General features: G+C 38.6%; 1 protein-coding gene across 1 annotated transcript in view; it reads right to left on the bottom strand.

Annotated features, from left to right (window-relative positions):
• Positions 1 to 1719: 1719 nt before the first annotated feature.
• LOC106754489 (ribosome-binding ATPase YchF) overlaps positions 1720 to 24007 on the bottom strand; it is a 28751-nt gene continuing 6463 nt past the window's right edge. Inside the window, exons 5-11 of the mRNA XM_014636504.2 lie at positions 23627 to 23689; positions 23280 to 23534; positions 8737 to 8883; positions 8566 to 8593; positions 8153 to 8223; positions 2791 to 2850; positions 1720 to 2066 (exon numbers count right to left, since the gene is read on the bottom strand). Coding sequence (XP_014491990.1) covers positions 1998 to 2066; positions 2791 to 2850; positions 8153 to 8223; positions 8566 to 8593; positions 8737 to 8883; positions 23280 to 23534; positions 23627 to 23689 — 693 coding nt within the window. The 3' untranslated portion in view covers positions 1720 to 1997. The remainder of the gene's footprint in view (positions 2067 to 2790; positions 2851 to 8152; positions 8224 to 8565; positions 8594 to 8736; positions 8884 to 23279; positions 23535 to 23626; positions 23690 to 24007) is intronic.

Below are 24007 nucleotides of genomic sequence, written 5' to 3'. Positions count from 1 at the left end.
ATCAGCTTTTGGTTTGGTGTTGTCTCTGTACTGAATCTTTTAAAATATATTAATAAATATTAATTTTGATGTTTTAAAATAGATTTAAAAATTAATATGCTAATATCAATGCATTTTAAAGACTCAGTAATAGGATAATATTAAAAATTCAGCTGAGAATCTGCACTATATTTTACTGTGACTGTTCTTTGCAAGATGAATACTAGTTTGTCATGCACATGATTTTGCTTCAAAGCAAATGAAAATCTTATGTACTTGTTCATCATGCTTCATACCTTCATTTTTTTTTCCTTCTTTGCTTAATATAAAAATACTTATGACTTAGAAGCTAAGCTGAAATAGATTTTAAATTATATATTACATGCCTAAGCAAGATTAGCTGGTGAATGGGTGTTGTCCAATCATTGGTAACAATCACTTATGATGATCCAGCTCAAATATAGTTGTTTCCTTACCTCACAAGAATATACTTATCAATGTTTAAACTTTGATGTCCTTTAATTTTGATTATTCTAGGGTTTTCTTCAAGCATTCATGATACCTGGGGATTTTTATTCAGAATAAATTGAAACACATTGGTAATGCTAACCAAAACGAACAGAACTTTTTCTTTCTGCAACCCCATGATTACTATTTGCAAGAGAAAAAGAATGTGTCATCTATGTCACACCTCTGTTCTCCACTATAGAGGAAGAAGAGAGTTCATTCTATGAATAGATCGTTCGGGAATACGTTATATATATATATTTCAAAAAGCATATTCTGGAGAATATTATGTATGTTCTAGAAAACTTTTTCAAGAAATTATGTTTCAAAATGCTTATGCTTAAATACATTTAATATGGTCCAAAATCTAATTTGGAAAATTCTATTCCAGAAATTTTGTTCTAAATATCATCTTTTAGAAATCTTGAAAAACTTATTCTGAATTTCAGAACAAGTAATCCGAAAGTCACTTTTAAAAAAACACTAATTATTTTGAAAATTATGGAGGTAAAGTTGGAAATTATAGAGTGCATGAAAAAAAAAAATAATCAATGAACCCTAAAAATTAGTTACTTGACCCAATTTGATTCCTAAAGGAAACAAAAAATCTTAGAAACTAGGTAAATCCGTTATAAACTTTAAATCCTAAACTTTAAAATGATAAATCCGTTATAAAACCTCAATCCTAAACTTTAAATCTAAAATCTTAAACAAATTTTGCATTAGACTCTAAAAGTAAGTGGCGGCTTAAGTTGGTCCTTGAAAGTATTATTAATTGAAATGGATGAAGGATTAAAATGTTCCACATTTCGTTATCTTGATGGACGATTTGTTGACCTATTTTTCTTCAAGAACTAAATTGGATACAGTAATTTTTATGTGATGAAAATGGTTATTCAGTCAGTATTACCAATATCCTACTTGAGCCTTGTCAGAAAAATTTGCCAAACAGTGTTTCTGTGTTCCTGTATCATTTATCTTACACCCAGCAGTCATTTTTCTTTATCATAGTCCAGCACTTTTTTTCTGACAAATTTTAGTAACTTTCTTAAACCTGTGAAATCTGCATAAGTCACTAATGCCAACTCTAGTATAATTTGTGCTTTACTTAATGAAGCCGAATGTTATAATTAAAAAAAATGAATATAAAGGGTGGGAGACTTTTAACCCTTATTATTATATTATAAATATTCAAGAACATTATTGTATGCTATGAAAAAATTAAAAAAAAAATAATCAGTACAACAAAACAATATCTCTTAAAATTTTAACAAGAAATTGGCTGCCAAAAATATTGACTTCTAGCCATCAATTTTGCCAAAATTTTCTGACCTGTAGTCAGAAATTGAATCTCAATTTCCTCATTTCTCCTAGAAGGGGAGCATTTATCAATCGACACTATAAACAAACAATGCTTATCTATAATCACTAATTGGCTGAAAATAAAAATTCTGACCTTGGTCAAAAATACATCTCAACTTCTCCACTGTCTGGTACAGTAGTAAATTCTGCTAAACATTGAACCGAAACAACATGACGTCTCCTTCTTGTACAACATAGTCTTTTCCTTCAGATCTCAACTGCAAACAACATAATAGAGGGAACTAATTTCACGAATTACATGAGAGGCAATAGACAACATCTCGTTTCAGCTTATACAGATTATATAAGAATACATGCTCTTAGCCTAATATCATTCCACTATTGACAAGTAAACTTAGATGTATTCACAATGTATTTATAATGTATAAAATAAATCTTAGAACAGTAGTTCTAACATCATAGGTACAAAGATGTATTCCCGATGTATAAAATAAATCTGCCATGTTTTACTGTTTCCATGTAATAATGGCCCCTCACAATAGAATTATAGGAAACATATCTCTTAATAGTTGAAATAACTAGTTAAGTCTTAAGGATACAAACTTTACAAAAAATTGTTGAGTCTTGTAATATTTATAACATCAGTTGTTTTTTTTTTTTTAATTTCTTTTTACTCTTTCATGATAGTAGTGTCTACAAAATGTTTAACTAAGAATAGGTATCCGTTCACTCTTTTTGTCCATACTCAAACCACGACCAGGAAGTGTCCAAGATGTTTCTCAATTGAAAAATAAATAAATTTTTAGTTGTGACATGGTTGGAGTGTCAGACATGTGTGGATGGAGTGCCATGTCAAAAAAATGTTGGACTTGTAGACACTACTCTACAGAGGTGCTTCTTGGTTTACAGATGCTAAAATAATATACATGAACATGAAATAAAACATGGTTTATTGGGAGTAAAATGATATAAGCCACTTACAACTCCTTTTTCTCGTGCTGCAGCAAGTGAACCAGCAGCAACAAAATCATCATAAGATACCTAATTTAAAACAACGTCTTTGATCAAGATCAATGAATACATTAAGCAAACTTCAGCCTGTTTGAAATAAACATAATAGTATAACTAATAAAAATATATAATATTTTAGGGTCACTTGATTCAGTTGCCCAAATTGAGTCAGAATTTTTGTCTATACTGGAGTGTTATGACATATTTTTCACATATTAACATAAACTTTGGAGAACATAAACTTTGGAGAAAAAACCATCAATTATTGCATCAAAGTATCTCAGATATATGGCCCCCACATTATCGGAAAATAGAATAACCTGTTTCTTTCTGCATTTAATTTTTATAATATCTTCTATGCAAAGTCATATGCTAATATATATTACAGATAGGAGTTCAAATGTTAGATATTGTATTTATGTTAATTGGGAAACATAGTCCATATATGTTTATTAGGGAAACATTGTCCTTATTCTTATTATTTTATTTTTACATATTTATTTGTATTTGGGCTTAGCCCACATTTGTATTATTATAAATACATTACCCTATGTGTATGCAAAGACACACAAGGGAGATTTTCCCTCATCTCTTTCACTATTTCATATGGTATCTAGAGCTTAGGTTCTGCTCCAGCCTCTTCCACGGTCTCCGGTACTCATCACTGTTGCAACCGTCGTCGTAGCCGCCGTCGCCGGCGCCGGAGTTCCAGTATCGACCGGCGACCACTCCATCTGAATCGCCTTGGCCGGGCGACCACCATGGTCCAAAGATCGCAGTGATCGGAGCACCCACGCTCCCCCACGCGCCGTCGCCGGAGTTCGTAGATCCACCGCTTCCCGCCGCGCGTGCCGGCGCGTCGCCGGAGCCCACCGCCACCGACTAGCACCGCTGTGATCGTCTCTTCGCCCTCTTTCTGGATTTGTGGTCGTTGCATCAATCGGAGCACATTGAATTTTTATGGTTTCTCCCTCTCCATGGCGTCTTCCTCGTCTACAACAACCTCTGCTAGTGCCTCATCTTCTGCTGGTGCCTCATCTGATTCTCTAATATACACCAATTATGTGAATGTACACTTGTCCATTGACAAGTTAGATGGCACGAATTATGCAACATGGGCATCCGACATCAAACTTTGGTTGAAGAGTCAAGGGTATGTAGATCACCTTACTAAAAATGTGACTAGTGCTACCACAGAGGACACTTCCCGCTGGATGAAAATTGATGCCCAGCTATGCATCGTCATAAAGTCCACCATTCACTCTTCTCTAAAACAAATGTTTCGATCATATGAAACATGTTCAGAAGTATGGGCACAAGCGAAGTTATTATACACGAATGACACCCAGTGTCTTTATGGTGTTTGACAGGATCTATTCACTGTTATTGGTCCGCGCAATCCTGGTCCCATGGCAGAATATTTGGGTAAAGTTCATGCCCTCCTTCATGATTTTAATGAGCTATTACCTCCTGCTTCCACTCCTACTGAAGAACTGGAACAACGATCAAAGTTCTTCATGCTGTTGGCATTATACGGACTTTCTGATGATTCCTCCCATGTCCGTGATCAGATTTTGGGTTCTCCTGTCATACCCAACTTTACTTCTACCTGTTCTGCTCTTTTGCGTATTTCGAGCAAACCAGTCATTGAGACATCTCCTCATATTTATGATTCCTCTGTTATGGCTGCCCAACGTGATCATAAAAGTCGGTCTCGCAAGCCAGGTAAAGGACGAACAAAATGTGACTATTGTGGCAAGCTAGGCCACAAAATTGATAGATGTTATGCCCTTCATGGACATCCCCCTCGATCTGTAGCAATGGCTAATTTTGATCCACCTCCTCGGCCTGTAGACCATCCTACTTCATCAAATACTGTAGATAACCCTGCAGTCTTCAACGAATTTCTCAGATGGTATGAGGATCGTCAGCAATCTAGTTCCACTACATCTGCGTGTATTGCACGCACAGGTACACCTTTTGTTGGTCTGACTCACTCCCTCGGATCTTGGGTCCTTGACTCAGGCGCCACCGATCAAATAACCGGTAACAAGTCCTTATTTTCTTCCTTGTCATGTCCGGATAATTTACCCTCGGTAACAATGGCTGATGGGTCTAGAGTCTCATCTCATGGTATTGGTACTATTCATATTTTTCCATCCATATCCATTGATCATGTACTCTATGTCCCTAGGTCTCCTTTCAATTTATTGCCCGTCAGTCGTCTAACTCATTCCCTTAATTGTGTTATTTCATTCACTAAAGATTTTGTTTGTTTACAGGACCGGAGTTCGAAACACATGATTGGCACAGGATGTGAGTCTCACAGCCTATATCTTCTCCGCCCTTCTCCACATGTTGGCGTCATCATGGAGTCACCATCCCTTCTTCATGCTCAGTTAGGTCATCCCAGTCTTGCCTAACTGCAACAGCTTGTTCCGAGTTTGTCGAAGTTATCCAACTTGTCGTGTGAGTCTTGTTAGTTAGGAAAGCATACTCGTAGTTCCTTTCCTTTTAGTGTTTCACAACGAGCGTCGTCCCCTTTTTCATTAGTTCATTCTGATATTTGGGGACCTAGTCGTGTTAAGTCCACTTTAGGATTTCGGTATTTTGTTAATTTTATTGATGATTACTCCAGATGTACTTGGTTGTTTTTAATGAAGAATCGTTTGGAGTTGTTTTCTATTTTCCAATCATTTTTTAATGAAATAAAAACACAGTTTGGAGTTTCTATTCGAACTTTATGCAGTGTTAATGGTCGTGAATACCTTTCTCAACAGTTTAAACACTTTATGGCTTCTCATGGCATTCTTCACCAGACCTCCTGTGCTTATACTCCTCAACAAAATGGGGTGGCTGAGCGCAAGAATAGACACCTCATTGAAACAACTTGTACACTTCTAATTCATGGTCAAGTACCCTCGCGTTTTTGGGGTAATGCAGTTCTCATTGCATCTTATCTCATCAACCACATGTCATCTTTTGTCCTAGATAACAAAATCCCTCATTCTGTCTTATTTCCTCAAGACCCTTTACATCCATTACCTCTTAAAATTTTTGGGTCTACATGTTTTGTTCATGATTTTAGTCCTGGTCTTGATAAGTTATCTCCTAGATCACACAAATGTGTCTTCTTAGGATTTCCACGGTCACGAAAGGGCTATAAGTGTTTTTCTCCTTCCCTCAATCGTTATTTTATCTCTGCTTATGTCACTTTTGATGAATCTTCGTTTTATTTTTCACAACTATCTTCTAGGTCTGTACCTCCACCTACCACTGTTGATATTCCTATTGTCTGTGATCCTTTAGACTCTCATTCCCACAGGATCGTCCTTCAACTCCACCCCTTCAGGTTTATAGTCGCCGCAATCGTCTCCCTCATGACTCACCTCCTGTGTCGCCTCCTGTGTCTCCTCCGGCTCCAGCAAATGAGTCTGACCTGCCTATTACCCTCCGTAAAGGTATACGCTCTACTCGTAACCCTTCCCCCCATTATACTGTTCTTAGTTACCACAGGTTATCTCCATCTTTTTACACATGTCTCTCGTCCATTTCTTCTGTGTCAATTCCCAAGTCTGTGGGTGATGCCTTAACTCATCCTGGTTGGCGTCAAGCCATGCTNGATGAATTAAGTGCTTTACAGAAAAGTGGAACTTGGGAGCTTGTCCAATTACCATCTGGAAAGTCTGTTGTTGGTTGCAGGTGGGTGTATGCTATCAAAGTTGGCCTTGATGGTACAATTGATCGTTTGAAGGCTCGACTGGTTGCCAAAGGCTACACACAAATTTTTGGTTTGGATTATGGTGATACTTTTTCTCCAGTGGCGAAAATGACCTTTGTTCGCTTATTCGTTGCCATGGCCGCTCTTCGACAATGGCCTCTTTACCAACTTGATGTCAAAAATGCTTTCCTTGGTGATTTGCATGAAGAAATTTATATGGAGCAACCGCCCGACTTTGTTGCTCAGGGGGAGTCATCTGGATTGGTATGTCGTCTTCGCAAATCCCTATATGGCCTAAAACAGTCGCCTCGGGCCTGGTTTGGTAAATTCAACTGTGTTGTTTAACAATTTGGTATGTCTCACAGTGAAGCGCATCATTCAGTGTTCTATCGCCACTCAAGTGCTGGATGTATCTACTTAATAGTATGTCAATGACATTGTTCTCACAGGAAGCGACTACCTTGGCATCTCTCAGATGAAACAGCACCTTTGTCACCATTTTCAAACCAAAGATCTTGGCAAACTCCGGTACTTTTTGGGTATTGAAGTAGCACAATCCAATGATGGTATTGTCATATCTCAGAGGAAGTATGCGTTAGACATCTTGGAGGAAACAGGGTTAATGAACTGTAAGTCTGCTGAGACACCTATGGATCCTAACATCAAACTCCTACCAAATCAGGGGGAGCCTTTCTTAGATCCTGAACGTTACATAAGATTAGTTGGTAAATTAAACTATATTACTGTTACGCGTCCTGACATTTCCTTCGCAGTTAGTGTGGTGAGTCAGTTCCTTAACTCCCCATGTGAAGACCATTGGGATGCAGTTGTTCGCATACTGAAATATATTAAAGGATCACCTGGAAAATGTTTGCTATATGGTCCTAACAACAATACAAAAATTGTTTGCTATTCAGATGCTGATTGGGCTGGTTCCCCTTCTGATAGAAGGTCTACTTCTGGATATTGTGTCTCTATTGGTGGCAACCTGATATCTTGGAAAAGTAAGAAGCAAAGTGTTGTGGCTAGGTCCAGCGCAGAAGCAGAATATAGAGCTATGGCATCAGCTACTTGTGAGCTTGTGTGGCTTAAACAATTACTTAGTGAATTGAAATTTGGAGATATCACTCACATGACACTTATATGTGATAATCAAGCTGCTCTTCATATTAGCTCTAACCCTGTCTTCGATGAGAGAACCAAGCACATTGAAGTTGATTGCCATTTTATTAGAGAAAAAATCATATCCGGAGATATCAAGACTGAGTTCGTTAACTCAAGCAACCAGTTGGCAGACATATTCACTAAGTCTTTGCGAGGACCTAGAATTGACTATCCTTGTAACAAACTTGGAACATATGATTTATATGCTCCAGCTTGAGGGGGAGTATTAGATATTGTGTTTATGTTAATTAGGGAAACATAGTCCATATATGTTTATTAGGGAAACATTGTCCTTATTCTTATTATTTTAATTTTACATATTCATTTGTATTTGGGCTTAAACCACATTCATTATTATAAATACATTACCCTATGTGTATGCAAAGACACACAAGGGAGATTTCCCCTCATCTCTTTCACTATTTCATAAAAGTTATAGATGCTTACCGTCTCTGCTCGAATGAAACCTTTCTCAAAGTCAGAGTGAATAACTCCAGCAGCTTGAGGTGCAGTCATTCCTAGTACAAGAAGAGCCTTAATATTAGTGGAGTGATCCAACCTAAGTACAATTCTTAAAATATTATTATTTCAATTGGTTAACCGGTCAGTTACCTATTCCAAAGAAAAATGGACAATCAATCTTTTAAAGAAATATTATTAATTCAACTTGGTTAATCGATCAGGTTAGTTATTCCATAGAAAAAATGGGCAATCAATCTTTTAAAAGAAAGGTGAACGTATTCATTTATCAGCAGTTAAAGAGCAAAAGCAAACTATATTTAAAAGCCTGTTTATAGTCAAATATAGTCAATGTTATAGTATTGTGCAATGTAAAAGTCTCATCCAGGGAAAAATCCAACCTGCAAGTATTGTCCACGCTTTTGTCTCCTGTGTACTCAGTAGAAAACAAAATCAGTTTTGAACATGAAATAATTAATAATTATTATAGTAAATTAGCTTGCCACGACATACATGTTTAACAGGATATTTTAAAATGTATTCTCTCTAAAACATTTCCGGTTTTCCCTAACCTTTTCACCAGAAGTAAAGTAAGTTCTCAGACCCAAAAGGTCATAAGTTGCCCTGATTAAGTTTCCAAGACCACTTTCACTAACACCAAGAGATTGCAAATATTCTTGTCGTTCTTCAATAGCTAGCTCAGTAAGCTCTGCCTCAACCTGCAAGGACAAACATCCCCATCCTTATTTGCTGTGGTGACTTGAACAAAAATATCAAAAATTATTCTCTTAATATTCAGAGATTATGATATACAGACAAGTAACAGTTTTAGAAAAAGTTCATATCACAACTTCCTGTGAACGCATTATGACTTCGTAAAGCTTCATTAATGACAAGGTGCAGCTGTGAATATTACATGGTATAAGAATCAAATGAAGAAATGAATCATCAGCGACCAAAATTGAAATTTTCTGTTTTTCTAAAGACCAAATACATATTTAATCCTTTGTTCTGGCTAAATCTAATGGTTGGCATATCACTTTTCTTAACCATTTCTGTTAGGATCTACGATGTTAGGATAGATTGGGTTGAGGACTGAGCGGTTAAGGATGTGAGGGTGTCGGTTGTAAATGGGGAGCAGGTCAGAGTTGCTATAAATAGAGCTCCTGTAACTCTATAGAGGGCATTGAGTATTCTTTTGTAAAGCCTGGACTTTTACTAGAAGAGGGAGGTTATGCTCCCAACCAGGGAGGTTATGCTCCCAACCATTCTTTGTAAAGAGATTTCTATCNCTGTCAATAATAGAACTATTGGAAGTCCCACACCGACTAGAGATAAGATCAATTCATAGTTTATAAGTGGGTGCAAACCTCGCCCTACAAGCCGGTTTTGTGGGGTTGAGTTAGGCTTAAAGTCCACTTCTAACACGGTATCAGAGCCATGGTTAGAGCCTATCCTAGCGATATTTGTTGTTTGCTGGACATATTGTTCCACCTGCTATCAAGCCGCTATCGGACCACCCACTAAAAATGTCTAATCCCAGCTCGAGATGTATATACCTCAGCGTGAGGGAGGAGTGTTGGAAGTCCCAAATCGACTAGAAATAAGACCAATTCATAGTTTATATGTGGGTACAAACCTCACCCTACAAGCCGGTTTTGTGGGGTTGAATTAGGCTTAAAGTCCACTTCTAACAAGAACCCATTCTTTCTTTACTGTTTCTACCTACTGTTAGGTTTCCAACCCAGGTACCTAAAAAATTGGTCTGACCTATCGTTTCGAGCGCTACCGTATAACCAGGAGAACTTGCGGTTATCCTTAGGAGAGCGCTGCTAGATCAAGAAGCTACCGGATCAAGAAGCTACCGGATCAAGAAGTTGTCGGATAGAAGTGGGGGGTGAAGGATCAAGGTAATCAAAGAAACTGTCGGATTGAGAAGCTGCCGGATATCCTTTGGAGAGGGGTGCCGGATCAAGAAGGGGTCAAGAACGGATCAAGAAGTGATCAAGAAAGGGTGGAAGCATGGAAGGAAGAGACAATTCTTGGGAAAGGAGGATCAACGAACAGAAAAGGGAGCTAACAGAATGGAGAAGAAATATAGAAGAAATGCGGTAGGAAACTAGAGAACTCTTACGAGTTCTTGGAGGAAGGGTGTGGAACCAGGAAAAGGGATTAGAAGGCAGTCCAGGGTCTGTAGATGAAGATCAACTTTCTGTTAACGAGAATCAGAGAAGGAGAAGGGAATGCTAGGAGGAGGAACTGGATGAAGACCAAAGAGACGCCCAACCTAATTGGGGAAAAAGGGTAGAACTACCCACTTTCGAAGGGTTTGATCTGTTGCGGTGGGTCTCTAAGGCAGAGAAGTTCTTCGAGTTGCAAGGTGTGGCAGAGGAGGAAAAGGTGCACCTAGCTAACATCAGTATGAAGGGGAGCGCTGACTCCTGGTTCAGAGCCTAGAGGAAGAAAGCCAAGAATCGTTCTTAGGAAGGTCTATAGGGGGCACTGGTGGTGCAATTTGGAGAACGAACGGGGGTACGATCTTTAAAAGGGTGGCGGCCACTAGTAAGCAATCGGGAACCGCGGATGAATGCGTCCCATCATCGAACGTGAGAGAATTTCCAGAACCGGCCGGGCTAGGACTACAGGAGGCGAACTAGAGAGGACTGCAGGAATCGAACGGCAAAGGACTGTTGGATCGGAACGTGAGAGGACGACCGAAACCGAACATGAGGGAACTACCGGAACCAAACAGTCGAGGACTGCTAGATCTGAATGTGAAAGGATGGCCAGAACCTAACTGGAGAGGACTGCCCAAGCCGAACGTAAAAGGACAACCGGAACCGAACGGGCTAGGACTACAGGATGAGAACCTGAGAGGATTGCAAGAACTGAACGGGAGAGGACTGCCCGAGCCGAACGTGACAGGATGGCCAGAACTGAACGGGCTAGGACTATAGGTTGCGAACCCGAGAGGACTGCAGGAACCAAACGGTCGAGGACTGCCAGAACCGAACAAGAGAGGACGTCCGGAAGCAAATGTGAGAGGACTGCCGGATCCGCACGGGAGAGGACTGTCGGACCCGAACGGAAGAGGTTGGTAGGAACTGAACAGTCTAGGAGGGATGGATCAATGGGAGAGAAGCGTGATGGAAGAAGGAATGAAGGCTTCGGAGGGAAGAGTGGATGGAAGAATCAATGCCCATGAGAGAAGAATGGATTCTGTGAGGAGGTGGACGAGCGAACAGTAAAGGGGTCTTGTAGTGTTTGATACACCGGCAGAGGGGAGAGCACGGCTTAAAGCAACGAAAGACATCGAAGATCATTCTCTCAGGGCCTTCATTTCTCGAAAAAAGGTGACCAAAATGCTGGAAGCTAATAGAATCTAGGAAGAAGGGAAGTTATTGGAGGAGGAATTGCCACCACCCAAGCCTCCACACCTGAATTGGACGACAGTAGCCAGTGGGTTCACTTCATCTGGTAACAAGATGATGAAGAGGAGCGAAGAGACCAAGCTTTTTGGTTCCAATCTTGAGGACAAGGCTGTTCTGTTGCAGGGTGTAATGTTAGGATCTAGGATGTTAGGATCTAGGATGTTAGGATAGATTGGCTTGAGGACTGACCGGTTAAGGGTGTGCTGGTGTCGGTTGTAAATGGGGAGCAGGTCAGAGCTGCTATAAATAGAGCTTTTGTAACTCTGTAGAGGGCATTGAGTATTCTTTTGTAAAGTCTGGACTTTTACTAGAAGAGGGAGGTTATGCTCCCAACCAGGGAGGTTATGCTCCTAACCATTCTTTGTAAAGAGATTTCTATAGCTGTCAATAATAGAAACCATTCTTTCTTTACTGTTTCTACCTACTGTTAATGTTCATAGTTAGGTTTCCAACCCAGGTACCTAACAATTTCAATGTCACATCATCCCTCAACAGTGAGTAATTAATTGAGAGTTTATTTGAACTGACAGGGACAAACAGTGGCCAGGGGAATGGAGCATGGGCTGGACACACCAACAAAACTGTAGCAAAAGAGGCACGTGGAAGGGCAATTGGCAGCAATTTTCCAGAAACTGGTCATACAGAGGATGGTGGTCGCAGTGGTCAGAGATTGAGTGGTTGCATGAAGCAGATGGTAATTTACAACAAGCATATTGATGAGGACAGCAAGGGCCACAACAAAGGCAACCAAGGTTTACCAATTAGGTGCACTATGAAGGTGCTTTACTACACTGATGTGTTGTCCTAATTACAGAAATAAAATAAATCTGTACAAAAACGGAAATTAGAAAATAAATATCTCATGACACAATACCATTAATATGAGAATCAACTTGTAAATATCCACTAATCTGAGTGTGACCCACGTCTTCAAAAATTAGGACTTTTCATGGAGCTTCTTTGATCTATTGTTTGGATATATTGATCATCACATCTCAATGATCCTCAAGTAGGAAAAAGGTTGAGAATTGTCTAGTCATACTTATAGCAAAGAAGATACGTTAAAATCTATATTTGATCTCATATCATTTCACTAAAATTCGATTTGATCCTAAATCTTCAAAAAGATTCATTTTGGTATCTATCCCTTTAATTCAGATCAATCGCTATTTTAAAGCAGTAATAACTTTTTATATTGGAACACCATTTTGAACCCTTTTGTTTAGATTCACCAACATGAAAATTATGAAATCCTACTAATGTTGGAACCAAGAAAAGCCATCAACATACAGAAAATAACGTGAAAAATGAATCTCATAAGAAACTGGAAAACAATATGATATTAAGTTTTTTTCAATTTTCTAGCTGCTAATGGGACTCACATTTCATGCAGTTGGGGCCTTATTTCTGGCCCTTTTTGTTCCAACATTAGTTTATTTCATAATTTCCATATAGGTGACAGACACTAATGAAACAAATTTCACGTCCTAATTAATAAAAAAAAAAGTTTAAAATTGTGCTTAAAAATCAAAAGCAATCATTGTTCAGAAAGGGCATCATTGATCCAGATTCAAGAGATATAGGACTAAAATGAATCTTTAAAAGATAAAGAAACAAAATGAATCTTTTAAGAGATAAAGTACAAAATCAAATTTTAGTAAAAAGATAAGTGACAAAATGTATTGTAGCTACGGAGAAGTTGCTTCAAGTGGCTATACGATTATTAGTGGACTACTAGTTGCTCCATGTACACTTTTTGTGATCTATCATGAAGAAAAACATTTTTTAGTATCCAATTGATGAAGAGACAACGGTAAATGGAAATCATAGATAAAGAGATGGGCAAAGCCAATTTGACTCGGAGAGAACATATTACTACTATAGTCAAGGTGAAAAATATAATTATAACCTTTAGAAAGCAGTTGTTAGGTTTCTAAGTAAGAGACTTAACTTTTCTCGCAACACCCACTCACGTCAAAGCAAATAAACAAGAGAAAACAAAAGAAATATGTATAATCTCTATAATTGTATGTATTCACTATAACTGTAAAACGAAAACAATAACAACTCGGGAGCCTAATCCCCCTCAACAAGGTCCAAGACCTTTTTACAAAACGTAAGAAATGGCTAGCTACTCAACAAAATCAAATGGCTAGCTACTCAACAAAATCACAGAAAGTTTATTTATACTCTCTCGCTCCCCTAGTAACCTAACAAACTTTTCCGCCCTTTTTATGCATCCTCTAGCGTTCGGTATTATCAACCTTATACTGTTCGGCTCTTCACTCCATCCCCCCTTACAGCCACCGAACGGTATTAGTATAGACATCGTTCGGTGCTTCACTCCTGCCTCCCTTGCAGCCACCATTCGGTATTAGTGTAGATACCGTTCGGCTCCTTCACTCCAATAACCCTACCGTTCGAACCCTCATTCCCTTACCACCATTCGGTATTATTGTATGTATAGTTCGGAACTTTTCTTCCTTCTCCTTTCCTACACTTTCCAACTCCTAACATTACACCCAGCTGCCGAACAACCTTGTCCTCAAGGTTGAAACCGGGAAGCTTGATCTTATGGCTCCTCTTCATTCTCATGTTATCATATGAAGGAACCCCACTGGCTACTGCCTTTCAATTCAGGTCTAGCAGCTTGGGTGGTGGCAATTCCTCCTCCAAGGACTTCCATTCTTCCTGCCTTCTATTAGATGTTGGATCCCCTTGGATATTGTGTTTCTATTGGTGGCAACCTGATATCTTGGAAAAATAAGAAGCAAAGTGTTGTGGCTAGGTCCAGCGCAGAAGCAGAATATAGAGCTATGGCATCAGCTACTTGTGAGCATGTGTGGCTTAAACAATTACTTAATGAATTGAAATTTGGAGATGTCACTCACATGACACTTATATGTGATAATCAAGTTGCTCTTCATATTAGCTTTAACCTTGTCTTCCATGAGAGAACCAAGCACATTGAAGTTGATTGTCATTTTATTAGAGAAAAAATCATATCCGGAGATATCAAGACTGAGTTCGTTAACTCAAGCAACCAGTTGGCAGACATATTCACTAAGTCCTTGCGAGGACCTAGAATTGACTATCTTTGTAACAAGCTTGGTACATATGATTTATATGCTCCAGCTTGAGGGGGAGTGTTAGATATTAAGTTGTGTTTATGTTAATTAGGGAAACATAGACCCTATGCTTATTATGTTATTTTTACATATTCATTTGTATTTGGGCTTAGCCCACATTCTTATTATTATAAATACATTACCCTATGTGTATGCAAAAGACACAAGGGAGATTTCTCTTCATCTCTTTACTATTTCACAGAGCGCAACTTATAAATCAAGCTAAACTCCCCTCGAGCAACAAATCGAGAAGGTTGCTTATGCAGACTTCCTCTTCTAGATCTCCATGGAGAAAAGCATTTTTAATATCCAGTTCATAAAGTGATCGATGACGAATAGCTACCATGGCAAAGAAACGACTAATAGTAGTCCTTTTGGCCATGAGAAAAAAAGTATCATTATAGTCAAGTTCATACAATCACTGACAATTATTAAAAATTTGGCTATTATTACCTGCTACAGTGACACTTTTTCTTCATATTGGCATTGACTATAGTCATACAATGATCGTACAATGATAATTAAGACCATTTACATGACTCACATTTTAATTTTCACACGTGTGAATGTCCCTTGCGATCATGCAAAAGCTTAGTAGATAGAGAAGCAAAAAGAGACACACATAGACTAGTTCTAAATTAGTACAAAACTCCATATTCATATCCTCCTCCAATCAGTTGTCTTGTACCACATTCCTGTATAACAAAGGATTTGGCATCAAAGGTTATTCAACCGTTAAAAGACTTGGTTAGTTGACTTAAAGAAATAAGATTGAAAGGAGAAGGGATGAAATAAGATTGGAAGGAGACTTTAGAGCCATTGCCTAGGGTGATGAAATAAGGATTTTATGGAAAGGAAAGGGATGAGAACAAGGAGGTAGTACCAAAAATATGGTTAGAAGCACCTGAGTTAATTATCCATGGGCTTTGACCTTCCATGGATTATGAGATGCAAGTTGTTGAGAAGTTGTGATTTATGGATAATTGTGCCAAGCTATTAGATTTCAACCACAATATTCTTGGTATTCTTCATCAAAGAATTTTGGTTTAACAATTTCAGCAATAGAGACATTGGCTGTTTCATGCAAAGAGAAAGAGAAAACAGTTCCAAACCTTTCCACTAGTGGAGAAGAAGAAAACAGCTAAGGTGGATGAGAATCCTAGGGTGACCTCCTACTAGGATGACTCTTGACCACATTGGTGGCACGACAAAGAGTTTTGACCGAGACCTATGATGGTGGCGCGACAAAGTTCAGTCGAGAGGAAGGCGGCACGTGGGTGACATGCGCCTAACAGCGACAAACAGATATTGAGTGTGTGGCAACACGTGTAGAAGAATCAGCTTTCGGAATTGTCAAGGTTGGTCGTTGTTCAGAAAGACGCTCCAAATCTAGTGGTACCCAGAGAAACCTGGGAAATAGTGGCGGCTGGCAGCAACGGAGGTGACGGATGGTGAATGTGGTGAAAACTGCTTCGAAGAAGATTAAGACCAACAAAACATAATCGACCTGCTCTAATACCAAACACCAAACAGAGATAAATAGAAAAGAATATACTTAAGAGTAAATTGAGAGAGCTTAAAAACTCCCCTCAGATGTTCTCATTTGTATTGATAGGATTATGATACAATGTGTATAGGGAAGATCAAAGATCAATCATAGAATTCAGTAGTGGGTAGTAATACAAGATTTGTGCCCAACCCACTTAGCAATTGTTGAAGGATAATGTCATTATTGTATTATTAATACTTATGTTAGGGTTTTGTTAGGGGCTTCTCGCCTTTTTATCTTTCAGAACTAATGTCTTCTATAAATACAGTAGTAAAGTGTATCAGTTTTCTTTAATCAAAATATAAGACTCTTCATTTTCTCTCAACTTCAAGTTGGTATCAAGAGCCAGACTCTTCGTCTCCTTCGTCTATAGTCGGCGGCATCGTCTCACTGTCATTTCCACTGTTCGCTCCTCTGTCCACCGCAGTCGCCGTCGTCGCCATTCGCCGCCTCTGTCGCTGCCCAAAGTCGCTTTCTCCGGCGAAGTCAAGGGTTAGGTGCGCCTTGAGAAGCGGAACCCAACCCTGGTGGTCCCGTCCTCTGAAGCTTCCGCACCAGCCGCCACGCGCCGCTTCTTTCCGGCTAGTACGCCGCCGCCGCCGAACGTCGTTTTCTCCGATGAAGTCAAGGGTTAGGTGCGCCTTGAGAAGCGCAACCCAACCCTAGTGGTCTCGTCCTCCGAAGCCCCCACACCAGCCGCCACGCGCCGCCTTCCCGGTGTTGGAGTTTCACCACGTCACTGCAGATCGTCTCGCCGGGGCTTCTTGAGTGCGTTTTTGTTCCTGTTTCTCCGTTTCGTTGGCTTGGGCTCATACCTAGGGTTTTCTTCCTCACGTTTTTGAAACCCTAAGTCCCATTTCTTCTCTAAGTTTAAAATGGCTTCTTCTACTAGAAGTAATTCCTCTTTATCTGCTACCCCTATCATTACATCTGCAAAACTGAATTGGAAAAATTATTTATCACGGTTCTCTGCTGTGGAATTGTGGTTTCTTGGTCAAGGACACCATAATCACCTTGAAAAAGATATTTCTATGGTCCCAAATGAAGAAAAATCTCAGCGGCAGAAATTAGACTTTCAGTTATGTGTTCTTTTGTGGCAATTAGTTGAGCAAGAGGTTCTAGATATCTTGAGACCCTATATGACATGCTCCTCTTTTTGGAAAAGGGCCCAAGATATTTTTGCTAATGATGTTCAACGTCTTTTTGATGCAACCCTAAAAGAAATTTCTCTCAAACAAGTCAACCATGATATGGTTTCCCATGTAGCAAAAGCTCGGACTGCGGTAGAAGAGTTAAAGAACTTCTTTGTAGCTGATTCATTAGAAAATCTCAACAAAAAGCTTGACAAGTTTTACATGGTCCTAATCTTGAAAAGTTTACACTATGATTTTGATCATGTACGTGATCAAGTTTTAGCTGGTGATCAAATCCCGTCGATGGATGGCTTAGTTACTTGACTCCTTCGGGTACCTACATTGGTAAAGGAAGAGAATTTAAGTGATGCTATTGAAAAATCAGCAATGGTGGTCGAAGTGGACGTCCTTAATGCTCATATTGTAAGAGAATAGGTCATACCCAAGATAAATGTTATTCCTTGCATGGCTTTCAAAACAAAGTTGCTCATGTGTCTAAATCTGATAATTCAGAATCTAGAATTTCTGATGAAGAGTACCAAGAGTTTTTGAGGTACAAGTCTGAAAAATCTTCTAATCTTGGCCAATCCTCCTTAATGCCAAATGTGTCAACTGCCAGCATCTCTCAATCTGTGGAAGGTCATAGTCCATGGATTCTTGACTCAAGTGCCTCAGATCATATCTCTGGTAACATCCCTTCATTTTCTTCCATGTCATCTTCGAAAACTCCTCATTTCATTACTGTTGCTAATGGATACAAAGTTGCATCTCAGGGGATTGGCAAAGTTTCCCTATCTCCTTCACTAAAATTGAATTTTGTTTTGTATATTCCTCATTGTCCTTACAATTTAATCTCTGAGTCGATTGACTTGTTCTTTAAATTGTTTTGTAACCTTTTCTGCTAATTCCTTTGTTATACAGGAATATGGTACGGGTCGTCTGATTGGAGAAGGACATGAGTCACGAGGACTTTATTTCTTAAAACCTAACTCCTCAGTTTCCTGCTTTGCAACTTCATCCCCAAAACTTTTGCATGATCGGTTGGGCCACCCAAGCTTATCCAAGTTGAAGATGATGGTTCTAAGTCTCAAACACATTCAAGTCTTAGATTGTGAGTCTTGCCAGTTAGGAAAACATGTTAGATCTTCCTATCCTAAAAAGTCTGAGACGCGATGTAATTTTGTCTTTTCAACTATTCACTCTAATATTTGGGGACCAAGTCGTGTTACTTCTTTTAGTTTTAATTATTTTGTAACCTCATTGATGAATTTTCTCGATGTACTTAGGTTTATTTAATGAAAGAGAGATATGAACTTTTGGCAATATTTGTGTCTTTTTTTAATAAAATTAAGAACAAATTTGGAAAGACAATTAAAATCCTCAGAAGTGATAATGCTAAGGAATACTTTTCTGCAGCATTTTCTTCATTCTTACCTTCCCAAGGAATTTTACACCAATCAATATGTCCCCACACTCCACAACAAAATGGTATTGCCGAGAGGAAGAATAGACATCTCATTGAAATTGCACGCTCCCTGATGTTGAATACTAATGTTCCTGTTCATCATTGGGGTGATGCAGTTCTTACTACCCGTTTTCTGATCAATAGGATGCATTTTCCTCTCTTGCGAATAAAGTCCCTCACTATATCATTTTTCCAAATGACCCTCTTTACCATATCTCTCCTCGTATATTTGGCTGTACTTGTTTTGTTCATAATGTTTCTCCAAGTCTTGATAAACTCTCTGCAAAACCTATTAAGTGTGTCTTTTTGGGATACTCTCGCTTTCAGAAAGGGTATAAATGTTATTCTCCCTCAACCAAGAGGTATTATATGTCTGCTGATGTCACATTCTTTGAAGATACACCTTTTTTCTTGTCCTCCATGAAGGACCGCTCATTTGTTCAACAAATGTTTCCTCTACCATCATGTGATCCCTTGGTTACTCCTGCTTCTTTACCTCAAACTCAAAATGCAAATGACATTGTTCCTCCACCTCTTCTCACACATCAGCGTCGAACACAATCTCAAACTCCAAACACTAAAGATCTTTAAGACTCAGATCCTCCTTCATCAGATTCCCAAACCATGGATCCTTCATCCTCTTCACCCTCTCTTGGCTCAGATAATAATTGGCCTATTGCCCTTCGGAAAGGTATTCGCTCTACTGGTAATCCTTATCTTGTTTATAATTTTTTTGAGTTATCATCATTTGTCTCCTCCATATTTCTCCTTTGTTTCTTCCTTATCTTCCATTAAGGTTCCTAATAATGTTCATGAGGCACTTGGTCATCCTGGATGGCAACTTAAACACAATGGCACTTGGGACCTTGTTCCTCTTCCTCTTGGTAAGAAGCCTGTTGGTTGTAGATGGGTCTATGCTACTAAGGTTGGTCCTACATGTGCAATCGATCGTCTCAAAGCTCGTCTGGTAGCTAAGGGATATACTCAAGTCTATGGCCTCGACTATTGTGATACCTTTTCTCCTGTGGCTAAAACCAGTACTGTTCGTATTTTGCTTGCTATGGCTGCCATTTGTCATTGGCCCCTTTACCAGTTGGACATTAAAAATGTCTTTCTTCATGGTGATCTAGAAGAAGAGATATACATGGAGCAACCTCTTGGGTTTGTTGCTCAGAGGGACTCTGGGTTAGTTTGTAAATTACATCGTTCCCTCTATATTTTGAAGCAATCACCTCGAGCTTGGTTTGGTAAATTTAGTCGGGTTGTGCAAAATTTTGGATTGAAACGATGTGAGGCGGATCAGTCAATATTTTATAGTCACTTTTCTCCTAATAAATGTGTTTATCTTATGGTCTATTTTGATTATATTGTCATTACAGGAAATGACGTCAGTGGAATTACTCAATTGAAAAATCATTTGGTCAACCACTTTCAAACTAAAGATCTGGGTCGGCTAAAATATTTCCTTGGTATTGAAGCGGCACAATCAAAGGAAGGTGTCATCATTTCACAAAGAAAATATGCTCTTGATATTTTGGAGGAAACAGGCCTGACAAATTGCAAGCCCATTGATAGTCCTATGGACTCAAATCAAAAGTTAATGAAAGACCAAGGTGAACTTTTCTCAGACCCAGAGAGATATAGAAGGCTTGTTGGAAAACTCATCTATCTTACCATAACAAGACCTGATCTTTCTTATCCGGTGGGAGTTGTGAGTCAATTTATGCAAAATCCACATGTTGATCATTGGAATGCAGTGATTCGCATTCTCAGATATGTAAAAAGGAACCCAGGACTAGGATTGTTGTATAAGGACAAGGGAAGCACTCGTGTTGAGGGATATTGTGATGCAGATTGGGCTGGTTGTCCAATTGATAGAAGATCTACCTTAGGATATTGTGTTTTACTTGGAGGGAACCTTGTATCTTGGAAAAGTAAGAAACAAAGTGTTGTTGCTCAATCTAGTGCTGAAGCTTAGTATCGATCTATGGCTCTAACTACATGTGAACTTGTGTGGATTAGACAACTTCAAGAGTTGAAATTTTGTGAAAAGGAGCAGATGGAGTTGTACTGTGACAATCAAACCGCCCTTCACATTGCCTCCAATCCAGTGTTTCATGAAAGAACAAAACACATAGAGATTGATTGGCATTTTATCAGATAGAAGATATTGTCAAAGGATCTTGTTACTGAGCTTATCAACTCTAATGAACAACTCGCAGACATTCTGACCAAATCTCTAAGGAGGCCTAGAATTCAATTTATATGTTCCAAGCTTAGTGCATATGATCTATATGCTCCAGCTTAAGGGGGAGTGTTGAAGTATAATGTCATTATTTTATAATTAATACTTATGTTAGGATTTTGTTAGGGGCTTCCTGCCTTTTTATCTTTCAGAACTACTGTCTTCTATAAATACATTAGTAAAGTGTATCAGTTTTCTTTAATCAAAATGTAAGACTCCTCATTTTCTCTCAACTTCAAGTGCCATAAACTAATTTCAGAAGCTTAATTTGAATAGTTAGCCTCGTCCATCGTCTCAATACCAACAATATGGTTAGAAAATATGAGTCCATTATAGATGTTAATTAGGTGATGGAAAACTGATGTGGGACTTTGTTTGTACCCAACATCCTCTCCTCAAACAAAGGACCACCTCCCCTACAGCGGAAGTCTTCTTTCTTATCCTCGAGTACACCATAGTCAACACTGAACATCTCTTGTTCTCCACCTCTCATGATTCCCTTCCAGGCTATCGGCCACTGGCCCACCTTCTAGGCTATCGGCCACTGGCCCACTTTCTCAATCATGGAGGGACGTACTCGTCTGAGCCCGGTCACCAGACCTGAACCATGGGCTCTGATACCAAGTAGAAAATAATACTGCAATTTATTGTTCAAAATTGATTAAAAATACATTCTCATATCCTCTATTTGTAACAATCTAATTCTCTTAAAAAGGGAAATAGGGAAACTAGGAAAACAAAATAAAATAGAAGAGTGTATATCTATTTTCTCTAATTAGGAAGATTCTAAAGATATCTTCTCTAATTACAACAAAAACATTTTCTAAATCTAGAAAAAAAAAATAATAAAATAATCCAAGATAGAAAATTAATTGAATTTCCAAACAAACTCCGAATGAGCCACCACCACAAAGGTTAGGATTTCATAGAGGAGGCTACCAAGGCGTAGGGTGGCTGGCCTTTACCACTGCTGCATGCACCGCCATGCGCCAACGGGAGTTTTGGGCAACAAGAAATATGACGTGCATGGATCTGTGGTTTGCCTCAATGTATGTCTTGTTGGATAATCAGCTCAATGTCATCCCAACCTTATGCTCCCCAAACAAAACAAAGCTCGTCGAAAACAACATTGAAACCACGCATGCAAACTTGGGAGCAAGGTTCGCCAAACAAAATCTTCCAGATATAATGGGTCTACCAAACCAACATGATTTTTATATAGCTCCTATATACCATGCAAAACTACAAGAAATAATGAGGCATTGGGCTGAACCGTGCAATTTTAAGACAGCACGAAACTTTATTTATATTGACAAAACTAAATCAGTAAATAGAGGAGATATGGTATCCTCTAATAATTAAGATATGATGCGAGAATAAATAAAAATTTTCCTAATAGTACATGTATAATCTAGATATTCCTAATTATAAAAGATATGCACCTAAGCTAAGGCCTTGTAAAACCCATACCAAAATCTCATGCTTCCACCATGGGTCCTCAAATCTTGTAACTTTCAACTGGAGTTTGACGTCTTCTCTCTAGAAGTAGAAGCACGTCTGGTGGCAATCTTTTGGATCCAAACCAGTCATAACCTTCTAAGACTCCTTGAGGAAGAACCACAAAAATGATTAAGAACTTGGAGGCCAGAACAGTTGGGCAGGTCGTTATCACTTTGTATTGTAAATGTTAAAATTTTAAGAAATATCTAAAAAATACTTAGAATATTTGTAAGTATATTAGATTATCTCTTAGCATTTATTCTTCTTTAATATTTGAGTTGTTCCCTTATTTACTAAGGATCTTTATTATTATAGGAATATCTAATTAGAATCAAATTTAGTAGAATATGATTTATAGGCATATCCTATCAGGTATTTTATTGTCATTACCTAACAATGGCAAGTATGAGTTTAATGGTCATCACATACAGTGGGTGTAGATGCCACTACCCTCCCACGCGCCACCCCCCCGACAGATACCATGTGAAACTAGAAGGGAAAGGTTGAAGAGGGGAAGTGTGACCTGCCATTACTTCTGACACTTTTATCAAAGCAAGAAAACTTGTTCGAGAAGCTTAAATAAATTGTACAAACATTTAAAAAAGGAGGCTAACATCACTATTGATCTAACAGTGTAATGAACTTCAAAAGCCTTCTAAAATACCTGTGCTGAAATTGTTACAATTCTGGACTGCAACTCAGATGCAACATTTGTAACATCCTTGACAAAATTATTGTCTGCAGGATCTGCAAGATCGGTTTCTGCAACATTTGCCACATATATAATAGGTTTCATGGTGAGTAAGCAGAGATGTTTTACAGCATCCCTTTCAAAATCTGTTAAGGTCACAGATCGTGCAGGCTTTCCATCCATAAGCGCCTGTTGAACCTTTTCCAATGCAGACTTTTCTGCCTCTTCCTAGAATCAAAATTTTCAAAACCAAGTTGAAGGATTTATTTCAACAAATAAACACAAGTTTAAGACATGTGGTAGCAGTTAAAGACTATAACCTTGAGTTTAGATTGTGAATCCTTTGCCTTGCCCTTCTTTAGTTTATCAATTCTTTTTTCAATCTGCATTGCTTAAAAAAGGAATATCTTAGCTTATCAGTGAAGTTTGTTATAATTTCATAGCAAGTGTTTCTGCATGCACAGGTAGAGTTCAAAAACCCAAAAGCACGAGGAAGAAAAATAATATAATATCCAAACTAAGTAATAGATCATGACAAATATTATAAAAAGCAAAATGTGCTACCAACATATTTTGATAGGTCTCGAGTAATGAAACCTATAAGCTTCCCACACTTTAACTCACACAGAACCCACCAGAATACTGAATAACCTCCTCTGATTTATTGTGAAACAAGAAAGAATACAAGAATACAGGAACGT

This window comes from Vigna radiata, unplaced genomic scaffold, assembly GCF_000741045.1.
Source record: "Vigna radiata var. radiata cultivar VC1973A unplaced genomic scaffold, Vradiata_ver6 scaffold_250, whole genome shotgun sequence".
Classification (NCBI taxonomy): domain Eukaryota; kingdom Viridiplantae; phylum Streptophyta; class Magnoliopsida; order Fabales; family Fabaceae; genus Vigna; species Vigna radiata.
This window is presented reverse-complemented; position numbering and strand designations above follow the sequence as displayed.